Source organism: Schistocerca nitens, chromosome 5 (assembly GCF_023898315.1).
Source record: "Schistocerca nitens isolate TAMUIC-IGC-003100 chromosome 5, iqSchNite1.1, whole genome shotgun sequence".
In the NCBI taxonomy this organism is placed as follows: domain Eukaryota; kingdom Metazoa; phylum Arthropoda; class Insecta; order Orthoptera; family Acrididae; genus Schistocerca; species Schistocerca nitens.
Genome location: NC_064618.1, coordinates 133966367 through 133984388, shown reverse-complemented (window position 1 = coordinate 133984388; position 18022 = coordinate 133966367). Strand labels below are relative to the sequence as shown.

The 18022-nt window shown below is 40.5% G+C and overlaps 1 protein-coding gene and 1 long non-coding RNA gene across 3 annotated transcripts in view; one reads left to right on the top strand and one right to left on the bottom strand.

Moving 5' to 3' along the window:
- LOC126259409 (integrator complex subunit 7) overlaps positions 1-12448 on the top strand; it is a 177650-nt gene extending 165202 nt beyond the window's left edge. The window contains 2 exon segments of the mRNA XM_049956186.1: positions 11945-12139; positions 12141-12448. Of these exon segments, the coding sequence (XP_049812143.1) occupies positions 11945-12139; positions 12141-12224 (279 nt within the window). The 3' untranslated portion in view covers positions 12225-12448.
- Positions 1-13864, bottom strand: part of LOC126259411 (uncharacterized) — a 59092-nt gene extending 45228 nt beyond the window's left edge. The window contains exons 1-3 of one of the 2 annotated variants that reach the window (XR_007546509.1): positions 13521-13864; positions 13177-13437; positions 1047-1162 (exon numbers count right to left, since the gene is read on the bottom strand). This is a non-coding gene — a long non-coding RNA (uncharacterized LOC126259411). The remainder of the gene's footprint in view (positions 1-1046; positions 1163-13176; positions 13438-13520) is intronic. The other variant, XR_007546508.1, reaches the window with a different exon arrangement.
- Between the last annotated feature and the right edge of the window lie 4158 nt (positions 13865-18022).

The following is an 18022-nucleotide window of genomic DNA, read 5'->3' as shown; positions in this document are numbered from 1 at the left end:
GTTCAAAAACCAACAATGTGGTGGACTGACTTCAAGGATGCACCACAGTCACAATTTGCAAAACCAGTCCATCCCCACTTGTGCAGTAGATAACCAAATCTGTCACATCCAGTTCGAATCCGGTTCATAGTCGTCCACTGATTGTGGGGAGATTGAATCCATGTATCTGCATGGAAAAGTTCTCAACTAGATGTTTGTTGACTACCGATGGCTGCCTCCAGTGTGCCCACCAGCCCATCCCCACTTGGGCAGTAGGTAACCACATCTGCCCTGTCCAGTTTGAATCCAGATGATGATCCTCCACTGATGTCTGGGGTGATCGAATCCTTTTATCTCAATGGAAAGGTTCTCAACTACAAGTTTGTTGCATACTGATGGCTCTCGGTGGTGTTCCCTTGACTCATTGACACTGTTAGAGGACCCAACAACGTTGATTGCTGTGCACCATGAAAGTTGTCTTGATTTCAAGCATTGGTGTTATACTGGAGCAATATATTGAAGAATGGGTGATGCTAAGAAATCAACAGTGATAAGATGAGACTGAACACTCTGAAAAGTCAAAGACATACAAAATGTTGGAAGGTCCTTTCCAGTTCATAGAATTAAACCCAGTGGTATTTTCTCTGATGAGAAATTTTAGTTAATTTTTCGTTTTCTTGACTAGTTTCAGAAGACACAATTCAGTATTTTATCCTGGTATTTGTCTTTCCTTTTGAGGCCATATCATTAGTGATTAACTGGATGGACAACTTTATGCAAGAGCAAGCTTTTTCTTTGCCATGGAAGAAGGACAAAAATTCAAAATATAGAAGTGATTATCTGCTCTTTGTGTGTGCACCTCTTCAAGACCCACAATTCACATCTTTGTGAGTGGTAATCTGTCCGAATCATTTGTAAAATATATCTACTAGTTTCTGGGGAAGAACATTTATCAGTTACTTCTAGTTCACTTAGTATTTTTATCTTTAATAACACATATTGCACCTATAAAAGTATAAACTACACTTTACATGCATCACAGTTATCCAAGATAAATTTTGCAATACCTGTGGCTGGTTTCATTGTGTTTGCCATGTTAAATGTGCCCGCAATTTGTCACATCACTTTACTACACTGTACTCTCTATTTCCTTTCTTCTGGTGTCCTTCCATAGGCTACACTTCTAAATCAATGAAAATAAAAAAAACATGTTGTTCGTTTTAATATTTGCACAACAGTTCCAAAGTTAGATTTGTATCCAAATTAAAGCAACAAACAGAATTTTTACAAGGTTGTGTTTATTTTGCCACAAAACAGTATAAACAAGTGATAGTAAAGTAGAAATAATGTAAATAATACAGAATGTAAACAACTGCAACAAGCATAATGTTAGATAAAAATGTTCCACATTTTTTCCAGCTTAACTGATTTGCACACACATACCGACAACTGGTTAAAATGTGCAGTATGGGGTGTGACCACCTCTGGCTGCAATACAGGCCTGACAGTGATCGGTCGTGCTGTGAATGATATCGTCAATCTTGTGTTGAGGCAATAACACCCATTCTTTCTGCGGAGCTGCTCACAAGTCTTGGAGAGTGGTTGGTTGATGGCGAAGTGGTACAACGTGTCTCCCTTGTGCATCCCAGATGTACTCTATGAGGTTGAGCATTATGGTCCATCAACACAAAGTATGGGCCCACAACACCTCATGACAACCACACATGAGGTTCCAACATCTCATCATGATATCTGACAGCAGTTAAACCTTGCCAATTCACCCATACAATTTCATGAAGAGGTATTTGAGTGATCAACATAATCCCTGCCCCCATCATTAGTGATCCTCCTTGATATCGGTCTCTTTCCACAATGTTTGGGTCCTGAAATCATGTTCACCATTCCCTCCAGATGTGAATCCATTGAGGATCACTCTCCAGACCAAATCAGGACTCATCTGTGAAAAGAACATTGGCCCACTCTTCAACCATCCAGGTAGCATGTTGACAACTCCACTCTAGATGTACCTTTCTTGGAAGACACGTCAGAGGCACACATACAACAGGGCTCTGATGGTAAAGGCCACTCTGCCGAAGCCTTCTGTACTCTGTTTGCCTCGATACAACATGTCCAGTGGATGCTGCAAAACTCAGAAGCCAGCTGCTATGCAGTACTAAGGCAGTACCGCCGTGCCCTTACAGCCAAATAAAGGTCCTCTCTTTCTGATGTCACACATGCTCAGCCCTACCCTGGTCTTCAGGATACAGTTTTAGTCCCAATAACTGTCGCCACATCTGAGGAACAACAGAACGAGTTACATAAGCCAAAGGGCCACATCAGTTTGCAAATGTCCTGCTTCCATTTCTTGTATAGCTATCCATCACACAGAGAGTCTGGTAGGCGTCTTCTCTGTGTCATACTGCACACCATATGTGGCTGTGTACACAGTAATTGTGGATGTGGGACTACCTGGCAAACACATCCTATTTGATAGGTGCCCTGTCGTCATCATTTGCATTTTTGTCCGTTGACCAGAATGCCATCTTCCATGCAGAACATGATCGTTCAGACATCTGTTGACAGTTTGTATGATTATAACATGAATGAGACACAGGATGGGGAAATAACAGTTTGTTGCTGTAATTGTGGGGCCAATGTACTTACAGCACCACCATCATTTCACTCCTTTTCTCTTCCATTCTCAGATAGTGTGTGCAAAGACTAACTGTTAATAAGCTTCTACTTTCACTGATTTTTCACCCATCATGTTAGTGGGAGGAAGTAATATGCTGATTGACTCTACTTGTATCATCCGTTCTCAGAACTTAAATAGTAAACTTCTTCATGATGCACATTGCCTCTTTTGTAACTCCTGCCACTAGAGTTTGATGAGTATCTCTGTAACATACACTTGCTAAACAAACCTGTGGTGAAACGTGGTACTCTTTTTTATATCACTCTGTACTGATGCCCTTAGATATTATACAGTTTTTACTGTTTCTAATGCACAAAAACAGTAATGGGGCTTTCTGTCTATTTACATGCAGTATGTGTTTCACTACAGTTTTCTGGCACTGCAGTTTTTCTATATTCAACAGCATAACCTGCAAACAGCCTCAAAGAGCTTCCTATGTTACCTGCCAGATTTTATACAATAACAGCTCTGTAACACCTTCTTGGGTACTCCACAGGTTACTGATATATTTGCCATACAGCTAGTTTGGATTGCTCAGCTGATTATCTTGTGATGTCTGTGTGCAGGTGGATAACATGCTATTTTGTTACTTCCAACTGACACACAACCTTTTATTTCTTTGCGTACTTTTTTTGTCTTGTTATCATTGTTAATGGAATCTGTTCTGTGTCTTGTATTGAAAGTTCCTTCTCCTTTATTCAGGTAATAACTTGATTACAGTCTATGTAACATGCATTATTAAGAACAGCATGCAGAGTTCTGTCTCCAAGGAAGTTATGGCCCAGTCACAAAAATGGTCTGGTATTCCATAAGCTTGTATTTTGTTCACTAGGGGCTTTGCAGAGTTCATGGAAGAATAGAGTAAACTGAGTTTCACAAGATCTTTGTGGAATCTATGCTGATTCCTGTTGAGGTTTTTAGTCTCTGAAAAGGTAATAACATACAAGGATAAAATATGCTCCACAATTTTACACCAGATTGATACCAGTGATATAGGCATGTAATTTTCTGCACCTGTTTATCAACCGTTCTTGAAATGGGGTGACCTGCATCTTTTTCAAACCACTTGGAACTCTTCTTGCACAAGCAAACTACAGAAACTGTTGCTAGAAGAGGAGCATTTTCCTTTGCATAAACTGTATAGAATCATATCTCATCATGCCCAGTTGTCGATCCTCTGTTGCCCAATTTCAGTTGATTTCCTCTTTAGCAATTACCTCAGTGTCTTATCAGTTTGATATATGTGTGATGTTTGGAAGAAGGAATAGTGTTATGATTTTTTTCAGTGTAACTATTTCAAAGTTCAAATGCAGTATTTCTGGAGGCATGCCTTTTCTCTCAGTCGAGCAATTGCCTGTGCCAGGCAAAGGTTCTAGTTCTGATCCCAGTCCAGTATGCAGTTTTAATCTAATAGTAAGTTTCATTGCTTCATTGTCTAAGGTGCAGACTAGAGTTCTGTGTAAAATCTCCAGTAACTCCCTATTAGACATAAACCAACCATTCCATCCATTCACTTGTTTCATTCCAGTAGAATCCCTCCTAATTCCCTTTTGCCCCAGTTCATTCCTCCCTTACTCCAGGCCATGTTCTTCCTATACCTCACACGTCATGATTTCAATTTAAACCTCAATGATAGGAAGCAATAGTAACTATAGTAACTGTAACTCTCTCTCTCTCTCTCTCTCTCTCTCTCTCTCCCCCCCCCCTCTCCCTCCTCCCCCCCCTCGCTCTATCCCTCCCTCCCTCCTTTCCCCCCCCTCTCTCTCTCTCTCTCTCTCTCTCTCTCTCTCTCTCTCTCTCTCTGTGTGTGTGTGTGTGTGTGTGTGTGTGTGTGAGAGAGAGAGAGAGAGAGAGAGAGAGAGAGAGAGAGAGAGAGCAGCTTGGGCTATGGTGAACAAGAAATGAGATGCTGCAGTAAGGAGTTTCTGGTTTTCTTTATTGTTGGTGTACTTAGTTTCTTTTTTATTCCTGCTTTGTGTTTCCCATGCCCATATTCTGTTTGGTCGCTTCTGGAAAAATCTGTTAAGAACGTGCATGTATGTGGCAAATTCTGCTACTTCATCTTCATACAGACTCGGCAAGCCACCATATTGGACATGGTGGAGGGTACAACGTACCACTAGTAGTCATTTCCTTTCTTGTTCTGCATGCAAAGAGAGCAAGGGAAAAATGACTGTCATCCAAATTACTGGTACCTAGGTGTGAGCACAGATATGTCATGATATCCGGCATCCAAATTACTGGTACCTAGGTGTGAGCACAGATACAACTCTGTGTGCCCTGTGTCCAGAAGTCAGTGTGTGATTTCTCCTAGCATACTGCGCCCCATAGTCTTTCACCCACGCTGGAATATCAGTTATCAGGAACTAGTAAACATCAGTATAGCCTTCGGCAACCCTGCCCATAGTATACTAACCTCCCAAGCCCTTAAAGAGACTGACAATATGTATGAGCTGTGCTCACATCAGTCTGAGTACAGATACGAGGTGCGGCTAGAAAAAAACCGGACTGATGCTGGAAAAAACATTTATTTACAATTATTTACAATTTCATGTTATCTCCTTCAATGTACTCTCCTCCTCGGTCTCTACACCGCTCCATACGAATTTTCCACTGTTCATAGCAATGCTGCAGATCATTTTCGGTAAGTCCATACATTACTTCCGTCACTTTTTCTTTTACTGCTTCAACAGTCTCAAATCTAGTTCCTTTCAAATCTGACTTGACTTTAGGGAAAAGAAAAAAGTCACAGGGGGGCAAATCAGGTGAGTAGTGTGGATGATCTAAGATGGGAATGTTGTGTTTTGCCAAAAAGTCTTCACTGACAACTCACTGTGAGCTGGGGCATTGTCTTGGTGAAGGATCCATGACTTTTTTCTCCACAAATCGTTCCGTTTTCTCCGTACTCGCTCACGTAGGGTAGCCAGGACACTAATGTAGTAATGCTGATTCACTGTTTGTCCCTCTGGTACCCAATCAATGTGCACAATCCCTTTGATGTCAAAAAAAAAAACAATCATCATTGCCTTGAATTTCGATTTTGACATTCGTGCTTTTTTTTTTTTTTTTGTCGTGGAGAACCAGGAGTTTTCCAATGCATCGATTGGCGTTTAGTTTCGGGATCGTAAGTAAAAAACCACGATTCATCGCAAGTAATAACATTTTGTAAGAAGGTGGGAACACTCAATGTTTTCCAGGATGTCAGAACAAATCATTCTTCGGCGTTCCTTCTGTTCAATTGTGAGACACTTTGGAACCATTTTTGAACACACTTTGTTCATGTTGAAACTTTCATGAAGAATCTGCCTAACACTTTCCTTGTCAACTCCTGTTAACTCAGACACTGCTCTGATTGTTAAACGGCGATCTTGTCGAACAAGTTTACCGATTTTTTTCAATGTTTGCATCAGTTTTTGCTGACAATGGTCTGCCAGTGCGAGTGTCATCACTGGTGTCTTCGCGGCCATCTTTAAATCGTTTAAACCACTCAAACACTTGTGTTCGCGATAAACAATCATCGCCGTACACTTGTTGTAACATTACAAACGTTTCACTTGCAGATTTTCCTAGTTTGAAACAAAATTTGATGTTAACACGCTGCTCTTTCTGTACACTCAACATTTTCCGACGCACAGACAAAACGTCAACTACTTAAAACAGACGCCACGGGCAGACTGAGTGCAGGAGGCAGATGAAACTCGAGCAGTAGACGGAGCGAGAGTCACGTGACAGGCCACGCGACTTTCAGCTTTATTGCATTCGTTTTATTGTTTCACCAGTACTAGTCCGGTTTTTTTCTAGCCACACCTCGTATGATGATGGCTTCTGAATCTGAGAGTCTGGGATCAACTTGTCCAGCAGGTGCTTCAAGTCTGTAGTCAGTACCATCATTTGGGAGCTAGTCTGTCTTTCACCCTAAATACATTTAGTGGAGATGGTTGCAGGTTTTTGACTCAGATTTAATGTTTTTTTCAGAATTCAGCATTTTTTTCCCAAATTAAATGGTTTCTCACTTTTTTTCTTTTTTTGCCAATTTCACTGTTATTTTTTCCAATTTTGGTGATACTTGTTTCCAGTTTTGGTACATTTTTCCCAAGTTCAGTCCTATGTTTGATGTCACCTCACAGTTTGTTACACAGCACATGAACAATAATTTTAAAATTATACTTGGACCTTAAAGTCTTGAGAAGAAAAGCAAAATGCAATTTCAACATTCAGTAATTATCAGTTATGAATACTGATATCCACAGATTTATAACATTTTCTGTATGGGAACATGACATTTTGTAAAAATCAGTGCTTCTGTGTTACTTGCTGAAACTGTGAAATTTACCTGTCCGTACTTATAGGTACTAACAGTATGTATGGAAAGGACTCTAGATCTACTCTGATTTTGTTTCCTTAACCCTCACAAAAAGCTAGTTGAAGATTCATCCTCCATTCAGTATTATGTTTATTTTTAATACTTTTGGATTAAAAGAGACCACACACCAAAAAGCAGAAGCATTGAGTTGAGTTGTTGAAGGGCACACACAAAAGAAACAAAAATGCTAGCTTTTGAAATTACCCATTCTCAAGCAAAAGTAAAACACACCTATGCCCACACATGGTGCCAATACTGTATTTCGGCAGGGGGACTGGTTGTCGTGGGCATAGTGTTGGGCCGAATGTGTGGAGGGAGAGGGAGGCAGGAGGTAGGGAGAGTGACTGGGGCTGGGTGGCTAGTGGCTTGGGGTAAGGCAATTGGTAAGCCAGCTAGGTATGCAGGAGAGAGTGATGGTAGATACATCGACTAGGCATGTAAGCACGATTGTAGGGGCCAGTGGAGAATGGCGCATACTGAAGGTGATGTGGGGATGTGAATTGGAAGGGGTGACAGGCCGGAGGAATGGGGAACTGATGGTTGGAGAACACTAACTTTCAGTGGAAGAAAGGACAGCCATACACAATCTGAAAACAGATCCTGACCTAATCATCTTCCCTGCAGACAAAGGCTCCTCCAATGTCATGTTGAGTCACAGTGACTGTTTGACAGAAGGCCTCTGCCAACTGTCCAATTCCTCCACCTGCCAGAGTGATCCCATCCCAGAAGTCCAATCCCTACTGAAATCCATAGGCCCTTCCCAGATCCTCTCTTCCGATCCATTTCCCTCCTCACCGAAACAACACCCCGCACACCCACTTTGTACATGCTCTCCAAAATCCACAAACCGAGCAATCCTGGATGGCCCATTGTAGCTGAGTATTGTGCTTCCACTGAAAGAATTTCCAGTCTTGTTGACCAAGACCTCCAGCCGATTGCCCGAAACCTAACCTCCCACTTCAACGATACTAACCACTTCCTTTACCAACTTTCTACCATTCCCACTTATTTACCTCCTGGATCCCTACTCATCACTGTAGATGCCAGGTTCCTATACATGAACATCCCTTATGCCCATGGCCTTGCTGGTATTGAACTCTACATTCCCTAATGTCCTTCAGAATCCAGACTCACCACCTCTTTCCTAATGTACCTTACCAACTGTATTCTGACCCACAACTACTTTTCCTTTGAAGGGAAGTTATACAAACATCTGCAGCACAGCCATGTACGCCCGCATGGCATCTTCCCATGTGAACCTGTTTATGGCCACCTAGGGGAAACCTTCCTAGCCTATCAAAACTCCCAACCCCTAGTGTGTTTAAGGCTTGTTGGTGGTATCGCCATGAGCTGGACTGATGGCCAAGGTAACCTATCCACATTCCTTCACAACGTTAACATCTTCTCTCCCAGCCACCTCACCTGGTCCTCCTCTACTCAACGCACCACCTTCCTGGACATTAATCCAGACCTCTGTCCATATTAAACCTACTAATCACCAACAGTACCTGCATTTTGAAAGGTGCTATCCTTTCCACAGCAAAAAGTCCTGCCATACAGTCTAGCCATCCATGGATGATGTATTTGCAATGATGAGGATTCGCTTGTCCAGTAAGTTGAAGATGTTACAAGGGCCTTCACGTACAGGCAGTACTGCCCAAGAGTTACTCTACATCTGTAACTTGCAAGCCATCATGAATCGCATGGCAGACGGTATGTCCCGTTCTACCAGTTATTAGGATTTCTTCCTCATCCATTCACGTATGGAGTGTGGGAAGAATGATTGTTTGAATGTCTCTGTGTGTGCAGTAATTATTCTAATCCTGTCTACAGGATCTCTATGTGAGTGCTACATAGCGGGCTGTAATATATTCCTAGAGACATTATTTAAAGCTGGTTCTTGAAACTTTGCTAGCAGACTTTCTCATGACAGTTTACGTCTATCTTCGAGACTCTGCCAGGTACATTTCTTCAGTACCTCTGAAACACTCGCCCATGGATCAAACAAACCTGTGACCATTCATGCTGTATATGTTCGATATTCCTTGTTAATTCTATTTCGTATGTGTCCCACACACTTGAGCAATATTCTACAGCTGGTTCATGAGTGATTACCAATAAACCAAAGTCTACCACCTGCTTCACCCATGACTGAGCCTATGTGATCATTCCACTTTGTATCACTACAAAGTGTTACACCCACATATTTGTATGAGGTGGCCGATTCCATCAGAGACCCATTGATATTTTAGTCATAGGATATTATGTTTCTTTTTAATTTTTTTTTCATTTTGTGAAGTGCACAGTTTAACGTTTTTGAACATTTAAAGCAAGTTATCAATCGCTGCTTCACTTTGAAATTTTATCAAGATCTAATTGAATATTTATGCTTCTTTCAGACAGTACTTTATTATAGATAACTGCATCATCTGCAAAAAGTCTGAGGTTACTTTTAATATTGTCTGCAAAGTCATTAATATACAACATGAACAGCAAGGGTCTCAACACACTTCTCTGGGGCCCACCTGAAGTTACTTTTACATCTGATGATGACTGTCCATCCAAGATAACGTGCTGTCCCCTGCTTACGAAAAAGTCCTCAGTCCAGTGACAAATTTCACTAAAGACCCCTTATAATCATGCTTTTGACAATAAGTGTAGGTGTGGTACTGAGTCAAAGGCTTTTCGGAAATCAAGAAATACTGCATCTACCTGACTGACTTTATCCAAAGCTTTCAGTATGTCGTGAGAAAAATGCAGATTGTGTTTCACATGATGGATGTTTTCAGAGTTAGCATGGAGAAGGACATTCTGATTCAGACACCTCATTATGTCTGAGCTCAGAATGTGTTCTAAAAGATTCTATAACAATGTGAAGGATATTGGATGGTAGGTTTGTGGATCACTTCTGCTACCCTTCTTGTAGATGCGTGTGGCCTGTGCTTTTTTCCAAGAACTGGGCACAGTTTTTTGTTCGAGAGGCCTACGATGTAGTACAGTTAGGAGAGGAGCCAACTCAGCTGAAAATTTAGTATAGAATGAGGGTTGTCCTACCCAAGAGCCTTCCCACCCCTCCTAATGTGGTTTTCCGTTGCTCATTGAACCTACACAACATCCTAGTCCATCCCTATGCCAGTCTCACACCCAGCTGCTTGCCTCAGGGATATGACCCTGTGTGACAGATCAAGGTGCAAGACCAGCCCATTCCATCCCTCCCCCCCCCCCCCACCCCCACCCACCCAAGCACCTCCTACCTGCAGTCCTCTCATAGGCTTATCCCAATGAATCAGAGCATAGACCTCCTGTGAAAGCTGTCATGTCATATACCAACTCTGCTGCAAACATTGTACAGCTTTTTATGTTTGTATGATTACCAACTAGCTGCCCACCAGGATGAATGGCCACCACCAGGCTGTTGCCAAGAAAAAAATTTACCACATTTCAGTGGCTGCTTCACAACTTGGGCCATCTGGATCCTACCCTCCACCTCCATTTCCCTGAAATACACAGATCAGAGTTATCCTTGCAACACATCCTCCCCTCCTGTAACCAGCGTGTCCTCAACCCCAGGTAACCCACTGTTCCCGCATCCTTCGACCAACAGTTCCCCCCTCCTCCGTCTTGTCACACCTTCCCAATTCATGTCCATACATCACCTTCATTTGTGTGCTGCTCTTCACTGGCCCCTGCAGTCATGCTTCACATGCCTAGCACATATACCTGCCATGGCACCCTCCTGTATTACTAAGTGGCAAACCGAGTGCTTTCATCCGAACCAGTAGCCACCCACCCCCAGTCCCTCTCCCTGCCTTCCCACCTCCCCCTCCATCTACCCACGCCAAATGACACTAACTGCACTGCAATGAAAGGTTTCTTTCTTTTGTGTGTGCACATCAACAACTCATGCTTCTGACTTTTGGCGAGTGGTCTCCTTTAATCCAAAAGTATTTACAGTCTACAAGAACTTTCCTACAACATTTAGGTTTACATTTAGATATGTGTGGGAAAGTAATCATAGGAGACGGAAAAATTATACACATACCTAATAGTTTTCAACAGAGTTGCTGTTTTTATGATTGGAAGCAAAGGTACGGCATAAATAAAGACAAAACCCTAACTCAAGCAACAAAAATTAAATTTTTGAGAGGAATGCTAGGATATATTTTGCTGAACAAAAAAGAGAGAATTTTATATAAGCAAAGAACTACTTCTTAGTAAAATAAAAGCAATCAGAAGATAATAAGATAATGTGAAGATTAGAAAAGTAATTTTGAGTGTTATAGGATACCAGCAGAACTGTTAATTATGTCTCAAAAGCCGAAATTACTGTAGGAAGACTGAGAAAGAAATTGAGGCTGGAATATCCTTGATTATGAGCAGAAGATGTAATGGCTGGTTGTCTGAAACTGGGTTTTCATTTCACCTAAGACAGGCAACAGGGCTATCCAAGACACAGTATCAAAAGAGATCCCAACTCATATAGCAGGGAAGAGAATTTCGTCGAGTGTCATTCCCAAAGTTAGAGATGCCAAACCGATGGATAAATGATTCGAGGGAAACCGAAGCTATTAAAGGAAACTCCATGATATGGGTGACGTAATGATCAGATTAAATTTAATATTTTCTCCCCTTTCTAGCTTAGGTCTGTGGTCATTTTATTTACGAGAATTTCATCTGTGTCTTGTTGATATTTTCAGTTCCCCACTGTTAACATTCATATCCTCCCCCCCCCCTCCCTCCCCACTTTTTTTTATGTACACTTCTGCAGTTTTGGTAGGTTTGCATTTACACTGTAGTAGTAACAATAATATGTGCATTCATTGTTATTTTGGTAAAATATAGACATATACATGTTTCAAAAAAAATTTTTTTAATCTGAATCGAACATCAATGCACTTCTGTTCCAGATGGGAGAGGCTGCAGGTGGGTCTGTACTGACACAGACCGTTTCACCACATCGTGATTATTTTACAGCACAGTTCCTCCTGGCGTTTCCTGTCGGGGGTCAGTACATGTTGCTTGTAGAGGCAGCAGTTCTTGATGAGCGAGGTGACATTTGGCGCACTGGGCCACGTGCGTCAATGGCAGTAAAAGCGCATGAAGGAACCGACACAAAGGCGGCTGCCACACCGTCAGGGAGCCGGTTTCATGCATCGGGAGCACAACGTTTCTGAACTGTCTAACTAGTGAGATGGATGTATTGATCATCTGGCAAATAATTGACTGAGCAAGTGTCAGAAAAATGAATAATATATCTCATTTTAAAGTGAGTTGTGGAACTGCTGTTAAAATAAGGAAACGTCAAGACGTTGTAATGACGGCTAAGATTGCGAATAAATATAAAGTACACATTCGTATTCATTTGCGTACTCAATGTACAAACGAAGCACGGATAAAATACTTCATAGCCGTTGCATTTTGTAGTTTCGTCTTCGACCACTTTGTGAGAATCACAAAATTCTGCCTGTGCCGGCAGCTATTGTACAAGAGCACCGATTTTTCTGATGTAGGTGCCAGGGCATTTGATAGAGAAGACAACATTTTTAGTTGCACCCAAAAACAAATATAACATAGAATTGGAGCCAGATAAACTATTTATTACAATTTATCATCTCTTTCTACGCTTTTGGTCCACAACAAGTCTACGCTTTCCTGAACGGAAGCGATGAACTCCGTTTATGCAACCTGTTTTACACGACACATGAAGATATACGTGGAACAGGAACACTTAGTACACTGAGATGTGGTAGAGGGCAGGCAAATCGCGTCGCTCCGTTGTTCGTCGTAAAATATTTGATGAAATAATCGCGCGAGAAATCAAAATAACGTGTGTATTTGCATTGAATAACGGGAAAGTGAATGAAGGTCTGTTTCATTTTATTTGTATTGCCTTATTCAGTTTGTGAAACAGTTTAAGTCGGGAGAAAGCATCCGTATTTGCTATATATACAATACGTTTTCTTGTAGATTGCTTTCATACCGTTATAAGTAAACAAACTGTATTTACTGTATTAAGATAGTTAATCAGCATAGAATGCAATAACAGTTCTTATTACATATAACACATGACAATATAAGTTATAATGAAGTACTCGGCATATAAAACTTTCTATAACCTCACTTATTGTATGTCACGTACCTAATCAGCAAAATTCGATAGAATCCAATTCTGTAACACAATACAGGCGTGGTATAAGTTCGATTTATTTATTCCAGTGTTCCCGTTTCGAATAATTACCGTTAGATGATTAGGATCTTTACATCAGTGTTACGATAGTAATCATTCGCAGGTCTCCGACCAGAAGTTATGTACGTGAGATGCCGTCAAGCACATCTCGTTCCAAAGTGTCTCAGGGTTCGCCGAGGCTGGCGGTGCCCATGTCTGAGAGGCAACAGATGGCTTTATTAATGCAAATGACATCTGATGGTCAAGGAGGTACGTCTGTAAAATATAGCTTTAAAACAGAAGTTGGGTTCACTAACCACACATTGTTCTCTTCTTATGTCTCCACAAAACATCGATTAAGAGATGCACCACAAGAGAAGTCTGACCTTAATTACTCCTGATTTATATTGAAAATTGAACAGTTGACTGGTGACATGCGTCAGTTGACACTGTTTAGCGGCGCATGTAAATGGCGCTTATGTACAGTGCTGACAATATCTTGCGCGTCGTTTGCAGTTGTCCAAGAAGTAAACAGAGAAAGGCAAATTGGAATAAACTAGCAATAAAACATAAGCATATTGTTTAAGTTAGACTGCAATAAAACATAAGCAGATTGTTTAAATTAGAATGTTATGTACTGTCAAACCATGACGCGCTTGGACATTATTCAGATAGTAAGCCGTACGTTGTGTTGTCACTGTTCTCGTTCCGCGCTACTTGTCGCTTGAGGACGGAACTTCACAAGATCAGGAACCGCTCGCGTACTGGCAGCCTTGTGGATACAAGTAATAATCCGTCATACATGCCGTTACGATCCGCGGGGAGAAGGGGGCAGGCCAGGAGTCTTCAAAGAAAACTAAATCACAATAAAGAGGAAAAAGCTGCGTTTACGGCTTCATCAAACCATAAATATGAATATTCTATTATTTAGTTGTATTTGAAGCAGTTCATAGGAATGCATTATCTGAAACGCATCTGCGCACTTTGCAAAATAAAATTGCGGGGTTATATCGAACTAACTATACACAAGAAAGATTTTCGTGGTTAGTTACTGCTAGCTTTCTTTGCTTTGTAACTTCTTCCCAACATTATTTGCTGGTAATTACTGAGCTGATTCATTACTGGAAATCAGTTTCATGCCTGAGTTATTTTCGTCAACCAGTATTTAAACCGTCAATGTGTAATCTGTCCATCCCAAGCTTGTTACTATAAACTTCACGCTAGTTTATGTTGATAGCAAGTGTTTTTTTGAGCGATATGTTTCGTTTGCAGACTAAAATGTTACGGCTATAACCTCGCCCACAAAGTTTGTCATGATATGTGACAATTTATTTCTGTTGTATTTTCCAGCTTGAGTAATTACTATATAATATAAACAGTGCAAAACATTATTAGCGAATTCAGTGGAAACAAGGAAGAAATATTTGAGGAACTGGAATCTGCTATAATAGGCCTAAACATCATCTTACAAAAGAAAAAAAATCCCTATCTTCTCCCTTTTACAGTCACCCATTTTATCTTTGGTAGAATATATGTAGAGGTAATTATGTACTGAAAGAATAACAGTTATGTTATTGATATGAAAGCACAATAGTGGCACCACATACTGCCATGCAAAATGAGGGAAACAGATAAGGAGAGAAAACAATATGATTTAAAGAAGAGGGAAGCATCAGAGATTGTAGAGAGAATTCATTGGTCAATGAATGATCTCATGCATAACAATTGAAACTGTTGTTTTTAAACATTCAAGTTTACATGTAAACATGTGCATTTGGCTGCTGCAGAGTAAAAGCCTATATTATGGGGCTGGCCCAAAAGTTATACAGTAATGACACAAGTTTAGGTAAACAAGAATCTAGCATTTCCAATCCATTCAACATCATGCAAGCATACAGAAGGTGTCCAGTTTGTTAGAACTTATTTTCATTTTTGTAAGGATACTGTAATATCCCGTCTCTGTAAAAACCATCCATCAACAAATTTTATTTTTATTCTTTTTACTACACACATTATGCTGGCTATCAATTAGAGATTTCAGAAAGAGCAACTAAATTTTGATAGATTGGAATATAAGGAATTCGGTGACACAACTAGTGGCGAAATTGTGGTATTTGGCATACATGTAATGAAAGCAAATAATGCCACTTCAGTTAGCGATCTGCCCTAATTGCATTATAGTGACAGATGCTCAAGAATAATTCAAAGCTGACTAGCTTAGATAAAGACAGATAACAGTTATTCTTTGTTACGAAAGCTTGCTAGCCATATCCATAAAACAAGGGAACGGCAGCCACTCACAGCAGATTTATGCGTGGAGTGCTGAAACATGGAACAGAAAACAGCATTCACACTAACTTTTGAGCACTAGCTCTTTGTCTGGGAGACACTTGCCGTGGCGCAGGAGTTTGTGCGTAGGTGTATGTGTGATTGCCTTTCCCTTACTTTATGTATTGCTTCTTCCAGGAACTTCCATTACTGTTATCAAATGTAAATCCACATTCTTTAATTATTTAAAACAGAAGCAAGCTCGACTGCTCTATACCATCCAGTGAGGTGGTGTGGTTGGACTTCACATCCGATAATGACCTGTGTTGTGTTTGTGCTTGAATGTGTGTACAGGACTAATATCAGATAAAAAACCCAATATCCCAAAAGAGATAAATAAACTGGCAATAAATAGGGTACTACTTGTACATATAGTTTGTATTGTTCTTTGAAGCATTTTGCCCAGATCTACCGTTGTCTTTCCTTTTCCTCTCTTGACACTGATCACTGTTCTGACTCATCTGTTCTAGAAGAGATACTTTTAATTAGTGTTATACAAACAGATAGTTTCAGAAATAATTAGAAGCAAAAGGTGCAAATTTTTGTTGCTTGTGTTTTCACTAAGAGGAATCTTTCATACAGACTCCGTCTTCTGTAATTGGAATATAAGGTGGTGCAAAAAAATCTGAGATTATTTTATCCCCAACACATATTTAGTATTTAAAGATTAGTATGTACACAATGATAATGATGAAGGGCTACTTCTGTACAATGAATTTCTGCCTCTTTTCATCTTGTCACATCTGTTTTGAGTTTGAAAACTTCATCAAGAACAGAATTTAACGGTGAATCAATCACATAACACATATATGTTTATGGAATTAGAGTATCCCAGATGTTTGCTGTATGTGGTATCTTGTGTTTAATCATGTGAAAGCCATTACTTATTTAGTTTAACATGATTTATAAGAAGTTTCCATCAGTGATTTAGATACTGGTTGTTAGATTTGACTAGGTAGAATGCTAGGTTTTTGATCTGGTTTAGATGTATGATATGCAGTTTATTAACTTCTCTATCAGAGAAACAAACATCTTGAAAATTTATTTTTGTTGGAAAACAATTGTTGACAGAATGCCTTTTGATCTAGAGCAAACAAGTTAACTTGACAGTGAGTACTGGTTTGTTTAATACTAGGTGAAAATTTAATATTTACATTTTTTGAATCATCAGTGAAACAGTAGTCAGTTTTTTAAGTAAAAATCTTAACCATGATTCTGAAAGTTGTATTGCATTTATTTCACCTTGTCATCTTGAGCCCTCTGATGATATTTATGTTTCTAGTAATGTCATAATTTTATAGACAGGAATATTGTGTGGATAAGGTGACATTGTGGAAAAATAGTTCTATTAAATTTCCTAGTAGATTATAACTTTCTGCCGACTGAGACTCAAATGCAAGACATTTGCCTTTTTTGGCCAAGTGCACTACCAACTGATACACCAAAGCATCCAGGCATGATTCAGGACGCGCAGTCCGAGGCGCCTTGCCACGGTTCACGCGGCTCACCCCGTCGGAGGTTCGAGTCCTCCCTCAGTCATTGGTTGTGATGTTCTTAGTGTAAGTTAGTTTAAGTTACATTGAGTAGTATGTAAGCCTAGGGACCGATGACCTCAGTAGTTTAGCCCCATAGGAGCTTATCACCACATGATTCACGACCCATCCTCACATCTTTACTTCCACCAATACCTCATATCCTACCTTCCAAACTTCACAGCAACTCTCCTGCAAGACTTGCACTCCTGAAAGAAAGGCTATTGTGGAGACATGGCTTAGACACAGCCTGAAGAATGTTTGCAGAATGAGATTTTCTTGCTGCAGGAAGTTTTATATCAACACACGTTCCACTGCAGAGTGAATATCTCATTCCAGTAAGTCTATTATTGTTTACAGTACATGTTGAAAGGCTGACTCATAGGATATTGGAAAGTTCTAGGTGGAATAAAACAGTGGAAGGAACAAAGACAACCAGTCACTACATAGTTAAGACATTAAGTGGTAACCATTCACATGAACAACATTAAACTCAGTTAAGCTCCCTCCCTCCCTTCCTCCCTCCCTCCCATCTTTCCCAACTCCCCCCTTCCCTCTTCCCACCCTCCCCAACTCCCCCCTTCCCTCTTCCCACCCTCCCCAACTCCCCCCTTCCCTCTTCCCACCCTCCCCAACTCCCCCCTTCCCTCTTCCCACCCTCCCCAACTTCCCCCTTCCCTCTTCCCACCCTCCTCCAATCTCCCTCTCTCTACCTGTCTGTCTGTACAAACATTAACAGCACAACATTCTAATGTGCTGCAACAGTGGGTGTGGAACACTAATGTGAGGGCACAATAAATGAAACCATGTTTTGTTTTCTGATTTACTCTTAAGCCTAACGATTGGAGAGAATGTGGAGTGTAAAGTTTGTGAATGAGACAACCCAATATCTTGGCAATGAAATAGATATTAAAGGGAATAAGCATCAGCAAATTAATTGATAGGTGAAATTTTTCCAA